Below are 16,450 nucleotides of genomic sequence, written 5' to 3' on the forward strand. Positions count from 1 at the left end.
ACATTTCTGCCTCCCTGGCTTTTCCCTGCAGTTCTAATTAATTGTGGAATTCACTTCCTGCCCTAACCTGCTCGGCAGAGTTGTACTTTGTGAACCAGTTGCTGCATCCTGCTTCAGAGAGCTGCATTTCGGTAGGGAGTGAAGTTGCCTTTTTCTCTCCCCTCCAGTGGCATTGTAAGGCTTCACCAGTGAAGAGATTGTCTAAACCCACTAGAAAAGCTTTTGTTTTGTTTTGGAAGTGGAAGAGGGATGAGTTTGTGCACATGGAGGCTTACTGAGCCCTTCCCCAGCCCAAAAAGTAGTGCTACACCCTGTAAGAGATGGGCTGTTGCAATGGAAAGGATAAACAGCCTTGTCATCATTTACAGAGCTGCAGTGTGCCACAGAGCTCATGGATTCCTCCCAGAGCTGGCTGAGGGCATGTTGGCTGCCTTGCATTGTGATTACTGTGAGATGCAGTGTCCTCTAGGGCATGTTTGGGCTCCCTGGTAATCGTTTGGCAGGTGAGCAGTTAGCACAGGCTCAGGCAACTTTTTCCGCTTGCCGAGAATAAAGCCTGTCTTTTGAGAGAGTTCTGATGTGGTTTACAGTGATTTCCCCCTGCCTCAGCAAAAGCTCTGCTTTCATGGCTTTCCACAGAGAAGTCACTGCTCTGCCTGGCTCCAGATGTATCTTAAGTAATGGTTAGTACCAAGCAAACCCATCTTTCAGCTTGGTTAGGAGAAAGTCTTGACACTTTCCCCCAGGTTTGCTCTTGCTGTTCTCCTGTGACTTTGGACTGTGTGAGTTGAGTGACTTGTTTCTGTATTCAACACTGATTCTGGCAGTGTGGTTTTATCTTTCCAAGCTGTGTGGTGCAGCCCATTTGTCTTTGTTACATATTTCTTCATGGCAAAATAATCACCTCATTCCTCTGCTTCCTGCAGAATTCCATTCGGCACAACCTCTCCTTGAACCGTTACTTTATTAAAGTCCCACGCTCCCAAGAGGAGCCTGGAAAGGGCTCCTTTTGGCGAATTGACCCTGCCTCTGAAGCCAAACTTGTAGAACAAGCATTTAGAAAAAGAAGGCAAAGAGGAGTGTCCTGCTTCCGAACACCTTTTGGGCCTCTCTCCTCCAGGTAACTTCAATTTCCTCTCATCTCTCTGCCAAACTCATTACAAAGAAAATAAACTAGAACTTCTCCTGAAGTACAGTGAGTAAACTTTGCTTCTGTTTATAGTTTGAGAGGTGATGTAGTTAGTCCTGAGGCCTAATCTGAAAATTGTTCTGACTTCTTAAGTGATTAACCAAAAAAAATAAATAAATCCAGAATCAAACTGCAAAAATGCATCAAATAACGTATCTGTTTTGGCATAATTTCAAAGAAATTCAAAGCAATTATCACTGGAGTGAATGTTTTCAGATGCCAATCTCTGATTTCAGGAAAGCTGTGTTTGGATGTGGATTAGATCATAGTGGGAATAACTTCTGTGGTATTTAAAACACTCTCATATAGGGAAGATCAGGCTGATGGTGGTTGTCAGCAGTGAAGCAGCAGGAGTTCTGTGTGGCTGCTCTAGTCAGCTCCACTGCCTTGTGCAATGACAGCTTCTTTGAGCCCTGTAGCTGTGAGGAGACTTGGAATTCAGCATTAGCTGGAGCAGTTTCAGGGAACATTCCTCCCACACCTCATGTTTTTTCTGTTAAAATGTGGGGGGAACAGGAGGAGAATTTTTCAGCTTTTTATTCTGGTTTGTCATTAAAGAAATGTACAGTTCTCACATAATTGGGACCAGAGGTGAGAACCAAGTGGTTGGGGAGGGAGGCAAGAGGGAGAAGGGGAAGCAACTGCTCTGTAAGCAGATGCAGGACCAGACACTTGCCTCTACTTGAATCTTCTCCCTGTCACTCTCAGACTCTGACATAGGTTCTTTAAGAATGACTTGAAGTTATAAAATGATGAGAGTGTGCAGCATTTGGGGATTCTCTTGTCAGCAGTGGGTCTAACAATGAAATGTTAACCCTACTCTGAAGGGTCCACTTTGCTTCATCAAGTAATAACACAGCAGTATTTGGAGCTGGAGTGTTCCTGGGGTCCCTGTGTACCTTTCAGCTCTTCCCAGCAGGACTGCAGTGGGTGATGTGGAGGAAAGGCTGTTCTTCCTAGACAATCCTGTGCTGGACATAACTCTGTGTCTCTGCTGCTGTCTTGTGGTCAAAATGCATCTGTGCTTGCCAACACTGTGTTTTGGTGTTTCAGGAGTGCTCCTGCCTCCCCTACTCACCCTGGCCTGCTGTCCCCTCACTCTAGTGGCCTACAGACTCCAGAGTGCCTGTCACGGGAAGGCTCACCCATTCCACACGATCACGACTTGGGGTCAAAGTTAGCCTCAGTGCCAGAGTATCGGTATTCCCAGAGTGCACCCGGTGAGTAGCTCTTGTTCCAGAGGCTGGCTGCTCACTTGCCCCACATGCCGTGCTGGAGACACCACAGGAAGACTTCTGCAGTGTTTTTTTGGAGAATCCAGGACCCTTTTTCCACTTTGTTTTTAGAGACTGATGGTGCAAATACAACTTCAAACCATTTTTCTTACCCCTCTTTGGATGAGGGGCAGAATGTGTAGAGACAGCTGATCTAACCTCGAGCTAGGTGACTGTAAAGACCTGAAGCAGAGTAGCCATGGCATCACCAGAGCTCACTTGCTGTCATTTACCAACCTCTGGACAAGATCAGTTTGGTTACACCAAGCTCTGGTGCTATGTCCAGTGCCTGGTAAATATCTGCTTGTCAGCTGTGCTGACCCAGGCTGGAGGGTGAGGTTGGAGGGCAAAGCTCATTAAGGAAAACTTGGTTTGGGATATTTTCTTAATGTTTATTATGGTTTTTATTCACAGAAATGTGCTCAGATGACAGGTAAGGTTTTTGTAGGATATGGAGAAGTTTGAAGGTGGTATTTTTGAAGGCTTGAGTTTTTTTCTTTTTTTTCTACCTCCATTGCTGCCAGTGCTGAAGCACTGAGTAGACTGCAAGTGCACGGATTAAATCAATGGAGGTCTTTTTTACCTCTCGTATTAACAAGTGCTTCTCTTTCTGTTCAGGATCTCCAGTGAGTGCCCAGCCAGTGATTATGGCTGTTCCTCCCCGACCATCCACCCTGGTGGCCAAACCAGTGGCCTACATGCCAGCATCCATAGTGACTTCTCAGCAGCCCTCGTGCCACGCCATCCACGTCGTTCAGCAAGCTCCCACTGTCACCATGGTCCGAGTGGTGACCTCCTCTGCAAGCACTGCAAATGGATACATCCTCACAAACCAGGGCACAGCAGGAGGAGCTCATGAAGCTGCAGGAGCAGTGTTGGACTTAGCTGCTGACCATCGAGGTAGCGTTTCACCTCCCTTGCTACTCTGCTAATAAGAGCAGGCTCGGAGGGGACAGTGGTTGAACATTTTCACTCACTGGGCACTGAGCTGTTAAAAAAGATGTTTCTCCAGGTCAAACTTAAACCAAATGAGAGCTCATCCATTTTTTTTGTCTCTACCAGAGAACAGGGCAGCTGTGTTCCCTTCTCTGCTGCAGAACAAAACTAACAGACTTTGGAGCCTGAGAAAACATGCAGTGCTTAAAATTTGCTTATTACCATAGAACCATAGAAAGATCTGGATTGGAGGGTACCTTGAAGATACCTCCTTCTAATCCCCCTGCCATGGGCAGGGACACCTTCCACCATCTCAGGTTGCTCCAAGCCCCATCCAGCCTGACCTTGGACACTTCCAGGGATCCAGGGGCAGCCACAGTTTCTCTGGGAAACCTGTGCCAGGGCCTCACCGCCCTCACAGGAAAAAATTTCTTCCTAATATCTCATCTATACCTGGTCTTCCAGGTATAGAAGAATGGTTTGAAGCCATTCCCCCTTGTCCTGTCTCTTCATGCTTTTGTAATTATCCCCAATACCAATATTATGCCTATTATATGGGTATGAAAGCGTGTGCATTTTCCAGCCAAAGGATAGAGCCTGGGAAAGGCTGCAACTCTGCTTCAGGATGGCTTTGTAAATAAATGACTGGGCCCTTCTTTTCTGCAGGCTGGATTCCTAGAGGAAAGAATGTGCTTCTGGAAGTGCAGGCAGTGCCCCATTAAAGCAATCTTCAAAAACCAGTTAGAACAAAGACTTTTTTTGTCCCTAAGCTGGAAATTCCAGCCTTGGAGGATTTAGTGAGTTAGCTGTGTGATCTAGACAACACCTTGTCTGCTCCCTATTTCAGGAGGTCTTAGTGCCACAAGGTCAGTGTATGTTGTACCAGCAGCAAAGGCTGGTTTCTCTGACTCCTTTTGTGTGGGCAGTGGGACAATGGTCCCTCTCTCTAAGGGAAGAAAAGAATGACAAAGAGCTTCCCCTCTTGCAGCAGCAGGACCACTGGCATTTTTAGTTCAGCACTGGATATCTTGCTTGAGTTTCACTTGCATTCTCTAGAAATTCCTGTCTGGATCCCATACATGTTCCTGAAGCACTAAGAGTTGCAGCTGCCTGTCACCTGCTCCCTTCTTTCATTCACTGGTTCTTGCTGTTGCCTGTTACTTCCCTACTTGTTCCCACTCATATCCTTTTCTAGTCTATACTTTCCCTGCTGGCTGCATTTTCATTCCTGAACTCTGCTTTCTTTGCCTTTTGTCTCCCCATTCCCATCACCTTGGTTGCAGGTTTCAGCTCAGTGCTTAATGTCTCATCTAACTGCACTCTTGTTGTGTGCAAATGTTAAAATGGGAGAGGCCTTCTTTTCCTGCAAGACTGATGAGATTGTGCTTCCTGCCCTCTCTCCTTTGAGACCCGCAGAGCCCTGGAAGAGTGGTTCCTCTCCTTTCCTGCATGCCTGGCAGAATGCTCTCCTGTATCTGTTGCATTCCTGCTGAATTGACCCCTTATTATCATGGGAAGTGAGAAGAGTGCTTTAGTGCTCTCAAGCAGTTACCTCTGTCCAGGAACTCTGCTCTCCTTTTTTATTTTTATTTTTCCTCCATCCTGTTTTTTTCTTATACTTAAACAGCAAAAGCTGGCAATTGTGGGAAAACTTCCTTGTAAATCAACCTCCATGCAAGCCTGACAGCAAGCTGCTGCAGACTTTTGGCTCCAGGCATTAAGATCTTAATGCCTTCTCCTGCTGTGTGGTATTGAAAGTCAAGCCAGTTTGTTTGAAACTGCAAAGTAAGCTATGAGCTTTGCAGTGCTTGCTGTCCATATCACAGCTGTGATGTGCCAATAAGGGAGGTGATGCCTTGTTAGGGCAAAGGGTCAAATTGATGGGTTTGATTTTTTAAAAATTTTTCTTGCGACTTAAGAAAAATGTTCTTAATATTGATAGAGTAAATGTGCCATAGAGGATATTTTAGTGTTTCCAAATACTTGTCCCTGACCTGCTGAGGTATTGTAATCCTGAGGAATGTATCCCTGCTAGAGTGTTAATGAGAACAAAACCTGCCCCTAAGGCAGGGCAGCGACTGATCCGTGTCTCTTGTGCTTTTCCGCAGGCATGGACGAGAAGCCAACGATCGCGTTCGCCACCATCCCCACAGCCAGCCGTGTTATCCAGACAGTGGCCAGTCAGATGGCCCAGGGTGTCCCTGGGCAGACTGTCACCATCCTGCAGCAGGCAGCTCCCGTGGCCCTGGGGCAGCACCAGCTGCCCGTGCGGGCGGTCACCCAGAACGGCAAACACGCCGTGCCCACCAACAGCATCGCCAGCAGCGCCTACGGTGGGTCTGCTCTGCTCCCCAGGCTCAGCAGCCAGGGTGTAAAGCTGCAAGTGTTCTCTCCTCTTGCTTTCTGTCTGTCAAGTTATTCTGTGTCTCCATCTTGCACGTCTTCTCCTTCTAGGGCTGTAAATCAGTGGGAGGTTTCGTTCTGTCCACCTCAGCTGCCTTTCCTGGGGGAAAAGCCTTGCTCTCTGGCAGAAAAGCTCTGTCCTTCCTTTGCCCTTGGCTATGCAGTTATTAGTACTGAGACTCTCTACCTCTTGAGGTTATTTGTTGAAAGTGTCAGTGATTCTTGTGGAGAGCCTGTTTTCATTTCTTTTCTTCTGACCAGCAGCCTTTGCTTGCAGCATGCCAAATAATAAAATTTCCATGGTGCTCTTCAGATCTTGTGAAACATGACTCAATAGAGTAATAAGAAAATAACATACTTTCCCATCTTACAGTCTTAGAGCCTGAGAGAAACAAGATCTATTTCACCAGGTGAACAAATGTTGGATTTTTGTATACACAGGATGTGTTCTAGTCATTTGTCAAGAATGGTTTTTTCAAATTCCATGCAAGTCATGTCTTGGCAGCCTCCTCTTGCTTGCTCAGCACCTCAGATTTTATTCAGTTGGGGATGGGAATATCCAAGTTTCTTATGGCTTTTTTCACTGAGAGGCCAAGCACTTCTGCTGCCTCAGGCTGGTGCATTTGGGAGTTTGAAATAAAGAGCACTGCTGGGCTTTGGATGCCTTTCAGTAAGGTAGGAATGTTTCTACAGAATTTTCTGCCACATCTCTTCACAGTTATTACCTGGCGTGCACTTGAACTGCAAGAATCTCATTGGAACTCTGAAAAAATTATAGCGATAAGGTTTTTATGCAATTATTATAAGATATTAACAGACCAGATAGGTCAAGCTTCTACTAACCACCGGCAGCATTTTTCTAATATAGAATCAGACTTTTTTTATTTAATGTTTTTGTGTTAAAATATTTTAATCTCGCCAAACTTCTTAACTCTCATCAAAGTAGGAAGTATTCCACTTGCATCTGAGTTTTTTGTAAGTGGCGGTAAATTTTCTGGTTCACAAAACAAAGCCTGAGTCTCTTGACTCTCATCTATACTAAGTTAACTTCTCTTCAGCTGCATGATTTAGGTTCTCTAAGTCACTAAGCTGTAATTGCTGATTGCCCTCATCTTTACCCTGGTTTTTTCCCCTTCATCCTCTTGATATTCTACAGCTTTCTTCTCATGCCTTGGTAGAAGTTACTGGACTTCGAGGGCCTTTGTTCTGTTGGCTTTGATTATTTATCCTAGGGCTCATTTCTTCATGCATTTAGCAGTGAACACAGCAATGATGTGCAGTCATTCCATCCTTTGCAAATGAGTCTGGAGGGCAGAGGATGTGCTGTTTCCTGAGTCCCCTTTGGCTTCCTCTCTGATTGATGCAGAGTCCAAAAACTGCATGTGTTTTGTTTTCCAGGCAGTGGTGTGTGCCAAAGTCAGTGTGTAAGCACATTCTCTGTCTGGAACCAGGAATTGTAGACATTTTTACAGAGGGTTACTACTTAAATCTTCTTTTTTCTTACCGCTTTTATTAATGGGGGGGTGAGACCTTATGTCAGTACTGCAATTCAAGATTGGAAGCCAGAAATTCCAATGTTCTGATCCCAGTTCTGATGGGAACACATGTGGTTGTCTAGGGTAAGCTTTTTCCTGCCCCTTTTACAAGTGGGATGTCAGTACAGTCAGTATTGGGATTCTGTTTCCCAACAGCTTGGTTTGTTCTTCCTGTGCGAGCAGGGCTCAAAAGAGCCTCTAAACCTCCAAATAACAGGCTCAGCACATGGATGTTGGAGTTCATGAGAAATTCTCTGGCCACCTACAATCAGAACTAGCTCTCAAAGAGATGTGCTGTAATTTTAACTAGAGCTGGGGACAAATACTTAGCTGGCAATGCCTTCTTTGACAGTGGATGGGAAGAGGGAAGTTCTCCCATGAGAGGGGTTGTTGCTGGTTTGGTAAACCTGATAAGCTGAGGTTGTGGAGGGAGAGGGAAGGACAAGGCAAGCCAGGCTGTCAAAAGACACAGGGAAACAGCACTTGACCATGTGCCAGCTGTCATGTTTGACGGTGGGATTTTGTTTTCTTGCTTCTCTTGGAATAGCAAACACTTGTTCTGCTTCATCCCACTGATTCTTCTTCTCTCTCCTCTCCTCCTTCCCAGCTCTTACAAATCCACTGCAGCTCCTTGCAGCCCAGGCCAGCTCATCCACTCCTGTTGTAGTCAGCCGGGTCTGCGAGCCAGGGACCGACGAGACGGCAGCAGCCTCCTCCAGTGAACCTGAAGTGAAAAGACCACGGATAGAGGAGCCCAGTGCAGCAGTGCCAGCCCAGGCTGGAGTCATCACATCCACAGTGCCACAAGGACAGGCAACCAGTGAATGAAGAGCTGGTGGGAGGAGCTGGAGCAATGGTGAGGTGGGCATGGGATGGCAGGAGCCCTAAAGCAGCTTTCACAGGAAACCAACCACAACTGTAACAGCTCAAAACACAGCTGATAAAGAGCTCTTTTAAAAGGCAGATTTTTCAATGGGAGGACAACAGCTGTTAGAATCACAAGGTGCCCAAAAGAATGGAAAATCTCTCCCAAGAACCCATATCTGGAACTCTGTTCTGTCTCTACTTATGGGATATTTTTTTCTTTTTCTTATTTTTTTTCTTTTTTTCTTTTTCTTTTTTTTTTTTTTTTTTTTTTTTTTTTTTAAGATTCGAAAAAATACAGACAACTGATTGTAAGACTGCTGGGATATTTTTAACTGTATTTTACCCTTTTGGCTCCAAGGGGGATGGGATTTGCAGTTCAGAATCTAAAGGAATGTAATACAAATACGGTCTGCTCCCTGGAAAGAAAACTCTTCACATTGTATGCCTTAATACCACACTTCTGAGAGCTTTGAACTGTAGGACCATTTTAAAAAGGTCACCTAAGGCAATCAAATGCTGAAAGATGGGTGCAGTATCTCACAACAACATTAAACAAACATGGTACCAAGCTTAAAAAAAAGGCAAATTATTCTGGTTTTTTAAAACAGAAAATTCTGAATATAAATGTTTATTTATATGGGGATTCAGGAGGAAGAGTTACAGGGCTCAGCCACCTGGATTTCCAGATACAATTTCTCTCCATTCCCTCTGAGGGAGAATAGGAGGCCAGAGAAACTGTATTAACTTGGTTCCTGTAAAGATGTTAAAAACAAAGGGGTTTGTATCTTTACAAATAATTTCTTACAACTATTCATCACTTGCTCTGGAGAGCAGCCAAAGTATCTTGATGTCTGAGGATCACATGGGGAAGGGTGTCTCCAGGAGGTTCTATGTGCATTTGATTGATCACAGCTTGTGTGGAGCACCAGCTTTCGTTCAAATTAGCACTGTAAGTGAAGGCATGGCCACTGTCTTTGTGAACTTGAGAAAATACTGGTGGATGTTCTGCACTAAAGCAGTCCCCTTTACTTCCTGGTGGTGGTGTGGTCCTTAGCTTGATGGACCACGGTCAGGAGGTCAGAGCTGAGCTTCTTCCAAGGCTACTAGCAAAATTCCTCTGTTGTTCTTTGGAGAGAGAACTCCAGGGCTTGGGTGAAAGGCAGCAGGGGTCATACCGTGGTTCATTCAAATTCTGTCAAATTCAAATTCTCTTTTATTTTCCATGTGGCAAAACTCACTGGAGGTCTTCAAACAGTTTTACCAAAATTGATTTGGAGGTTTGCTTTCATTGCTTGGCTCCCTCTCCCATCTCTCCTGCCTTGAGGACCGTTTGGGTTGGCCAGTAGGAGGAGGCCTTTACTCAAACTGTATTCCAGGCTCCTCACATAGTACAAGGATATGTTTTGAGGAATGCAGATTTGACTCACTTCAGTCACATGCATCAGTGGGTGCTTGTGACACCTTATGACTGGCAAAGAAACCCACCCCTGCCTGTATCCTCCAGCCAACCCCTTTGGCTTTACACCCTTTGCAGTCCCCTTGGCTAACATGTCTTCTGGCAGCACAGCCAGAAGATTTTTTTAATTTAGCAAATATGATGGCTTTGGTAATGGCAAGAGAGACTTAAGAAGGGTGGGCTGTGCCTCTGGTGGGTTATCCCCTGTCTGTACTGATTGCTGTCCTGTGCAGTCTGACAAGGCAGAGAGGCAAAACCCACTGCAGAAACATTGCAAAAAGCCTTCCCCAATGTGCAGTAAATGATACTGTCAGCATATCCATGGGGATTAGGGGTCAGGCACAGCCCTGCAGTGCCTGCTGGAATCTGGGGAGAAAATCCACAAGGTAACAGCTGGCATCGCTTGTTCCCTTCTAGGTTTCCTTTGTCTTTGCCAAATCCTATTCAATAACCAAGTCCCACCACTTGAATAAAACCCAGACATGTTTAATTCTCAAGTCCATTGTTCTGTGAGAAATATTGCTGAAAGAAGGAAAGAATTTCTTGATCTCATGATTTGCGGTTACTTTCTGCGGAGAGAGGTACATAAAATATTCATGACAGATCATTTATCTCAGCTGGGCTTTCAGAATTCAGGTGTGTGCCCTTAGTGACAAGTTATTAGATGGGATTTTAGTACTTTGAAATGGTTTTGTGCAGGAGAATTGTTAGAGACCACAAAGTAATTGAAGCAGGCTGGCTTCCAGCTGTCCCTTCTCCCGCTAGGAAGGCAAGGTGTGGCACAGCAGAAAAGCACATGGATTAGCTCTGTTTTCTGTAGCTTTTTCAAAGCCAGGAGTCAATAAAATGAACTTGAAGGCAGAAGGCACAAGTGAGAGTGCAGCACAGTGTATCTGTGATGAATCATTACTTTCGGGTGACTGCTGGTTTAGATACAGGCACGCCTCTGAAACAGCCCCGAGGCTGGGGAGCGCTCCGGAGGCACAGCAGTCCTTGGGTTTCCAGAATGTTGGGTGAGTCAGAGCAAGATGAAAAACCAACAGAAAACTGTTCGGGATTGTGGAGCTGCCAAGATTCTGTGGATTTTTCTTTGCTCATGCTTTTCTCTTGAATTAAGCCCTGAACTTCTATAACCTAATCCAGCACCAAAGACATCAGCCAAGTGGCTATGTTTTCATCCACCATAAAGCTGCTGCTTTTAAAGATACTTCTTAAAAGTCCATCCTCAGGTTGCACGTGTAGATCTGCCTCCTGTGTATTTAGAACAGAATAACACTTTCTCTTCTTTTTGTGGCTCACAATGCCTGCTCAGATGGTTCAAATGGGAGTTGAGGATGAGCAAATATCTTTGTTCTGTTCACCCTTTCTGCTTGAGATGTCTGGAACTTGTCAGTTCATCCTGTCAGGGAGTTTTTGCTTTGTCAGTCTGCTACATCCCTCTGCTACTGTAGGAAGCAGTCTCCTGTCACTTGCAGGTTTTTTTTGTAGGTTTGCCTAAACATAGCCAGGTAAAATAACTGCTCTTGCTAAATCGTGTTGTGGTCCTCATCCAGAACAAGTGAGATGAAGACATTTTGTTTCAGGCCTCAAGATGAATTCTTTCAACACTGCTCAGTCTGGAAGACAGCACCATTCTTTCTACATACCAGTCCTGATTCTCCAGGCTGCAGAGGCGTGAAATTCATGTGGTAGAATTAAGTCTTCAACTAGAAAGAAAATGTTTACCTTAATGGTTATATGCAGTATTCAGATTTCTTTAAACTGATAATCTGACTTGTTTTTATTGTCTAAAAAGTTGCATCTCATCTTTGATTACATTAACTAAAGAAGGTTTGAGGGGAAGTGAAGGTGGAGGCTTTACTGGATTTTCTGCTGTCTGTGTATTGAAGGTCGAGGCATATTGAATATTTAAGCTGCGATAACTTAGACCTGGGAAAACTGTAAAGCCAAGTTCTTAATGTATAAATTCACTTTCCACCATTCCCTATTGATTTTTTTTTCACCTTAGGCAATGACATTGACTAATTTTACTTTGATCAGTTAGTTTATAGCAACTTTCTTTGCCCCAGTTTGCAAGAGTTGAATGCAGTTGTTCTTTGTTTTATTCCAGTGGAATTCCATGTTGTTTGTCTTGACCTTGGCTCTTAGGATACAGAAAGCTTTTTAGAGAAAGATCAATTTAATCTGATTTAGTGATAACACAGCACAGTGCTGAGCACTAAATTGAAGTTCATGATTAGCTCATATATTCTTTTCAACTCTTTCGCCTTCCCATATTCCTCCCTCCCCCATACCATTAATGCTGTCCCCTGTAGCATATCCAGTCATTTTTATCCACTGACAGGAGCAGCACCTTGCATTAAGCTCTGCCTGAGGACTCAAGGATGAAAATTCCTGTGGAATACATGGAGCTCCAGAGCAGGCTGAGAAAGGTCAATTTGGTCACCCTGTATTATTTTTCATGCTGTGTTCTAGACATGTTACTGTTGGACAGAGCTTATTCAGGAGAATGTTTTCAGAGACATGTTAAAGCTTTGTAAGAGGAAGGAAATAACAGCTAAAGCTCTTACAGTGCTTCTGCCATCAGTGTCATGGGGGGAGTAAACTTGATATTGCATGTTTGGTCTTGTGTACTGACTTAGAGTTGTCATTCAGAGTTAATTTCCACTTTTTTTCAGTAGGAAAATGCCTACAATGGAATGAAACTTGGAGCACAGAAGGCTAGGGACCTGTATCTAAGCAAGTGAGAGCATCTGACCTGAGCTCTCTTGCAGTGTGGTGTGGAACACTTCTCCTGCCTGCTGGGAATGTTCAGTTGGTGTTGGAGCTTTTCCTCTGTGTTAGCAAGGGGGTATTTATTTGGTATCACTGGTGTGTGCTAGTGTGAAAGTGAATGTCAAAATGTAGGGTGAAAGGAGAAGTGTTTCCCTGCTACACCTGGGTTTGGGGGTCTTGGATGACAAGGATTTCACCAGCAGTAGTTCTGTATCTTTCCTTAGAGAATCCACTCTCACCACACAAGGTGAAAACTTCTCAGCAACATAAGAAGAATTTCCCATGCAGCTGCATTTGTTCCTTGCCTCTGAGGAGAACCCAGGTCTGCCTCCTCTGCATGTTGCAAATAGGTACTTGAAGATTCCAGAAAGATTTTTCCAATTTGTTTCCTTCTCTTGAGGCTGAACCAGCCTGGTTGTCTTGGTCTCTTCTTGTCCATCAGGTGGAATTGCTGCAGGAGGTCACTGTGAGCCCAAACACAAGGGGCAATGCTGCAGACATCATCTGAGAAGTGCTGGATGGGTTGGAAGAGGAATCCTTTTCCTTGGCCTGGTAGCTACACTTTTGTCAGTACAGCCCAGTACCTGTTTGATCTCCTGCCGCAAGACAAATCTGAAGTGTGAAGACACATTACAGAGTGAACTGGATTGCATTTGTGCAGATGCAACTTTGTTGTCCCTCTCTTCCAAGGGACAGTCCTAGCTTGGGTCTTATTGAGCAGGAAGCAGCACTGAAGGATTCCTGATCACTTTTAAAGATATCTGTGCTTTATCTTATCTGCTGCAAAATCTTTGAGGTTTTTTAAGTCCTGCTGCTAATAAGTTGGACTAGGGCATTAAGAATTAACCTCTAAAGGAACAGGATTTGCTTCATAATTTTGCCCTTGCTGCACACTGAGTTTTAGAGTTTGCAAATGCCATTCTGCAGCAAATTATCTGTCTTCTCTTGCCAGCCAGTCTCTTGGGCAGCTTCTGTTTCTGCTCCTCATCAGTTTTTCCCCTCTATTGTAGTTATTTCTGTCAACTCCAGAGTCCTTTAATCCAACTCCTAATTTAATTCCATTGCTTGAAGCTCTGCATCTGGCGAGGATTCTTCTGTTAGGTTGCAGTTACATGAGTAAACAATCTGTTGTAGAACTTTCTGTGTCCTTCTGGGTGAAAAATTATGCCCAAGCTGCTGCTACTATAGCATACACTACTGCTGGAGAGTGTAGCTTCCAATGGAGCCAGCTGTGCTGCAGAAAACAGGTACACTACAAGGTCATCTGGGCTGCTGGAGCTGATGGGATTGGGAGGCAATGCCATCTCGCATGTTGATCTGCACCTGATCAAAACGTGGCTGGGGAATCCCTCTGGGCTGCCTGGCAGCTGTCAGGCTGTGATTTGTTAGATCAGCATCTCTCTCTGCTGGGTGGGTTGTTTGCAGGTCAGTGCACATGTCTGTGCATGCAGGTGTGGGTATAGTCCCATGCCATCATGAGCAGTGGGAATTCTGTAGCTGTGAGGGTGGGCTTTCTCTGTTAGGGTCTCTTTCGTGGGGCAATAATACACCAGGGAGTGTTTTACTTTGGCCTGAGGAAGACATTTTGAAAAATACTTGGTTTTCTTGGAGCACTATATTTAAATTCCAAATTTTGAATCAATTTTTGACGTTTGTATTTATATGTTTAGAAAATTCTTTTGATACCTTTTCGATTTACCAACACTGAATTAAAACCTTTCAGAATGTATGGTTAGTCCTCTCCTTATGTGTGACTTTAAGTTTCAGAGCATGAGGGTAGTCGTGCCAAATCTATCCCTTTGCTCCCAAGACAAAAAAAAAAAACATTGAGAATTCATGGGTGGCAGCTAAGGGAGAAACCCTTTAAATATTTTTTTTCAGAGAATATTAAATTAGATCTGTGTAAAACAAAAAATTTATATTTATTAACGTGTGAGTGTGTGAGCGTGTGTGTCAATATAGATATATAAATGGTCCATGACTATTTCTTTCTCTTGAATGGTACTTACACAGACTTTTGTACAGTGTGTTGGTAAATTCCTGCACCAGGCACTGACTCTGAAAGAACGATGAACCTATTTTTGTAACGAATGTGAGCAGCCGGTGGAAGCAGCTTTACTTCAGTGATTGCTTTCATTCCTCTCGCAGAGCAGAAGAGGCAACTTGGTACTTGCATCTTCCTTGTGTAGGATCCCTGCTTCTGCCTTTGTCCTGCTTTCAGCAACCCCAGTCCAAACTGCTTTTGTGGAAAGAAAAGCCCCCCAAATGGCACTAATGAAAGCTGGAATCCTTTGTCTGCTTCTCTCTAGATGCAGTGTCAGGGAGTTCTTTACAGATTCTGCTCTGTAAGCAATGGGACCTTATTTCTAACAGAAGAGATTTATGGGGGTCCACAAGGATGCTGTAAGGCTGAGGAATTCCTCCCTGTCAGGTGGTTAAGCTAACACTGGGGCACTAGGAAATAGTTTCTTTTCCTCTGTGGTGAGATTATTTTCCTTTTAACATGCTTCTGTCTCTTTGTGGGGTGAGGTGTGTCTCTATCTCCTTGAAAACAAGCACAGAAAAGTTTTTCTAATGTTTCCACTTTTACTAAACTGGCCAAAGTTCAGATGTGGTTTAATTCCACAAAGATCACTAAATTCAGAGAAGGGTGTATTTTGAACCACTTGGATCTGTCAAAAATGAAAGCAGGTGATACTTGACTTCCTAATCCTAATTGCTCTTCCAGGAGCAGAAATTCTCTCTGAGGATCTGAGTGAAGGCTTCACCTCAGCAATCAGTGGCTGGTGATGGGGCTTCAGTCCTGCAGGGAGAACAGGGTTGGTGATAGGAAGAGTGACCAGAATAGGAGCAGTGAAAGGAAGCAGCTTTCCTCCTCATCCAAGAGAAAACAGCCCCTGTGAAACCCAGATTTCCCCTACTATTTGGTTGTTGCCTCGTGTCTGCTGCCAAGTTATGCTGTGATCTGAACCTCTCTGTCCTGCTTCTACCCCACCTCAGTTTCACTTAAAGCAGTCTCAGATAGAGCCTTCCTTAAAGCTAAGGGCAATGGTGAGGAGAAATGTCGGGTAGCTGAAGAAAAATGAGATTTAAATGGAGCAGAAAAAGCGAGAATTCCTTCTGTTTCACTGTCTTGCTGCTAAAAGTCTGGTGCAGAACATCCTGATGTTCTGCTGATTTATATGCTGCTCTTGGGAGGTGGGCAGGCTGCTAAGTTGGCTCTGTAGCAATTGAATTACTGTAAACCTAAACTTGCTTAATCTCTCCTTTTTTTCTCCCTCAAATGGGCTTGAACTAGAGGGAAACAGAGTATTGTTTGTAAGATCTTTTTGCTTTAATAGAAAACAGAATGTAAAAAAAAGAAAAAAACAACAAAAGCAAAACCAAACTCATTCAAATATAGTGATACAGAAAATGGCTTTAAAATATGAAAATCTTACAAGACCATATGTTGTGTTGGTTCTGGACATGCTGTTTGTGCTGAGGAGGCTGGCCTTGTCCAGCCTGCCAGCCAACCTCCACGTAGCCAAAAAGAGCATTTTAAGAGTCTGTAGCTATCCAAAGGACTATTATCCAAAGGACTGTAAAAAGCTGTTTAGGAATAAATCAAAAGCTGTGTGTGAGCAACGGATGGTAAAGCTGGAAAGTCAGATCCAACTCTGAATAATTGCTCTAATAAACAACAAAGTCAGAAGAATTGGGCTCTCCCCCTGTTCTGCAGATGCTCATTCCCACCGAGTCCTTGGGGAAGGCTGAGAGGAGAACCTGAAATACCTCAATGGCTTCACAGAAGGGTTTGCTACAGAGATCTGGGCCAGCCTTACCCCTTTCACCTTGGTTTGGCACTTATTTTATAAAATAAGAAGGTGATGGAAAGGGGAAACTAAAGCCATGCTTGCATTTCAGTTCCTGGTGTTGCCTGTGCAAGACGCCTCCAGCCAGATGTTTTGGGGTTTGTGGGGTTGGTTTGTTTTTTTGGGGTTTTTTTTTTTGTTTTTGTTTTTGTTTTTGTTTT

General features: G+C 44.2%; 2 protein-coding genes and 1 long non-coding RNA gene across 3 annotated transcripts in view; 2 read left to right on the forward strand and 1 right to left on the reverse strand.

The window, feature by feature from the left end:
* The window catches only part of FOXK1 (forkhead box K1), a 47,918-nt gene extending 39,134 nt beyond the window's left edge, over window positions 1–8,784 (forward strand). The window contains exons 5-9 of the mRNA XM_066329770.1: window positions 927–1,120; window positions 2,243–2,409; window positions 3,082–3,363; window positions 5,508–5,732; window positions 7,945–8,784. Of these exons, the coding sequence (XP_066185867.1) occupies window positions 927–1,120; window positions 2,243–2,409; window positions 3,082–3,363; window positions 5,508–5,732; window positions 7,945–8,165 (1,089 nt within the window). The 3' untranslated portion in view covers window positions 8,166–8,784. The remainder of the gene's footprint in view (window positions 1–926; window positions 1,121–2,242; window positions 2,410–3,081; window positions 3,364–5,507; window positions 5,733–7,944) is intronic.
* Window positions 1–16,450, reverse strand: part of MMD2 (monocyte to macrophage differentiation associated 2) — a 129,266-nt gene that overhangs the window by 57,135 nt on the left and 55,681 nt on the right. The gene's annotated exons all lie outside the window — the stretch shown is intronic.
* On the forward strand, window positions 9,406–15,824 carry LOC136367919 (uncharacterized). The gene is made up of 2 exons (XR_010744752.1): window positions 9,406–12,785; window positions 12,878–15,824. It is a non-coding gene; the product is annotated as an uncharacterized lncRNA (long non-coding RNA).

The sequence above is a fragment of the Sylvia atricapilla genome, chromosome 15 (assembly GCF_009819655.1).
Source record: "Sylvia atricapilla isolate bSylAtr1 chromosome 15, bSylAtr1.pri, whole genome shotgun sequence".
NCBI classification, from domain to species: Eukaryota; Metazoa; Chordata; class Aves; order Passeriformes; family Sylviidae; genus Sylvia; species Sylvia atricapilla.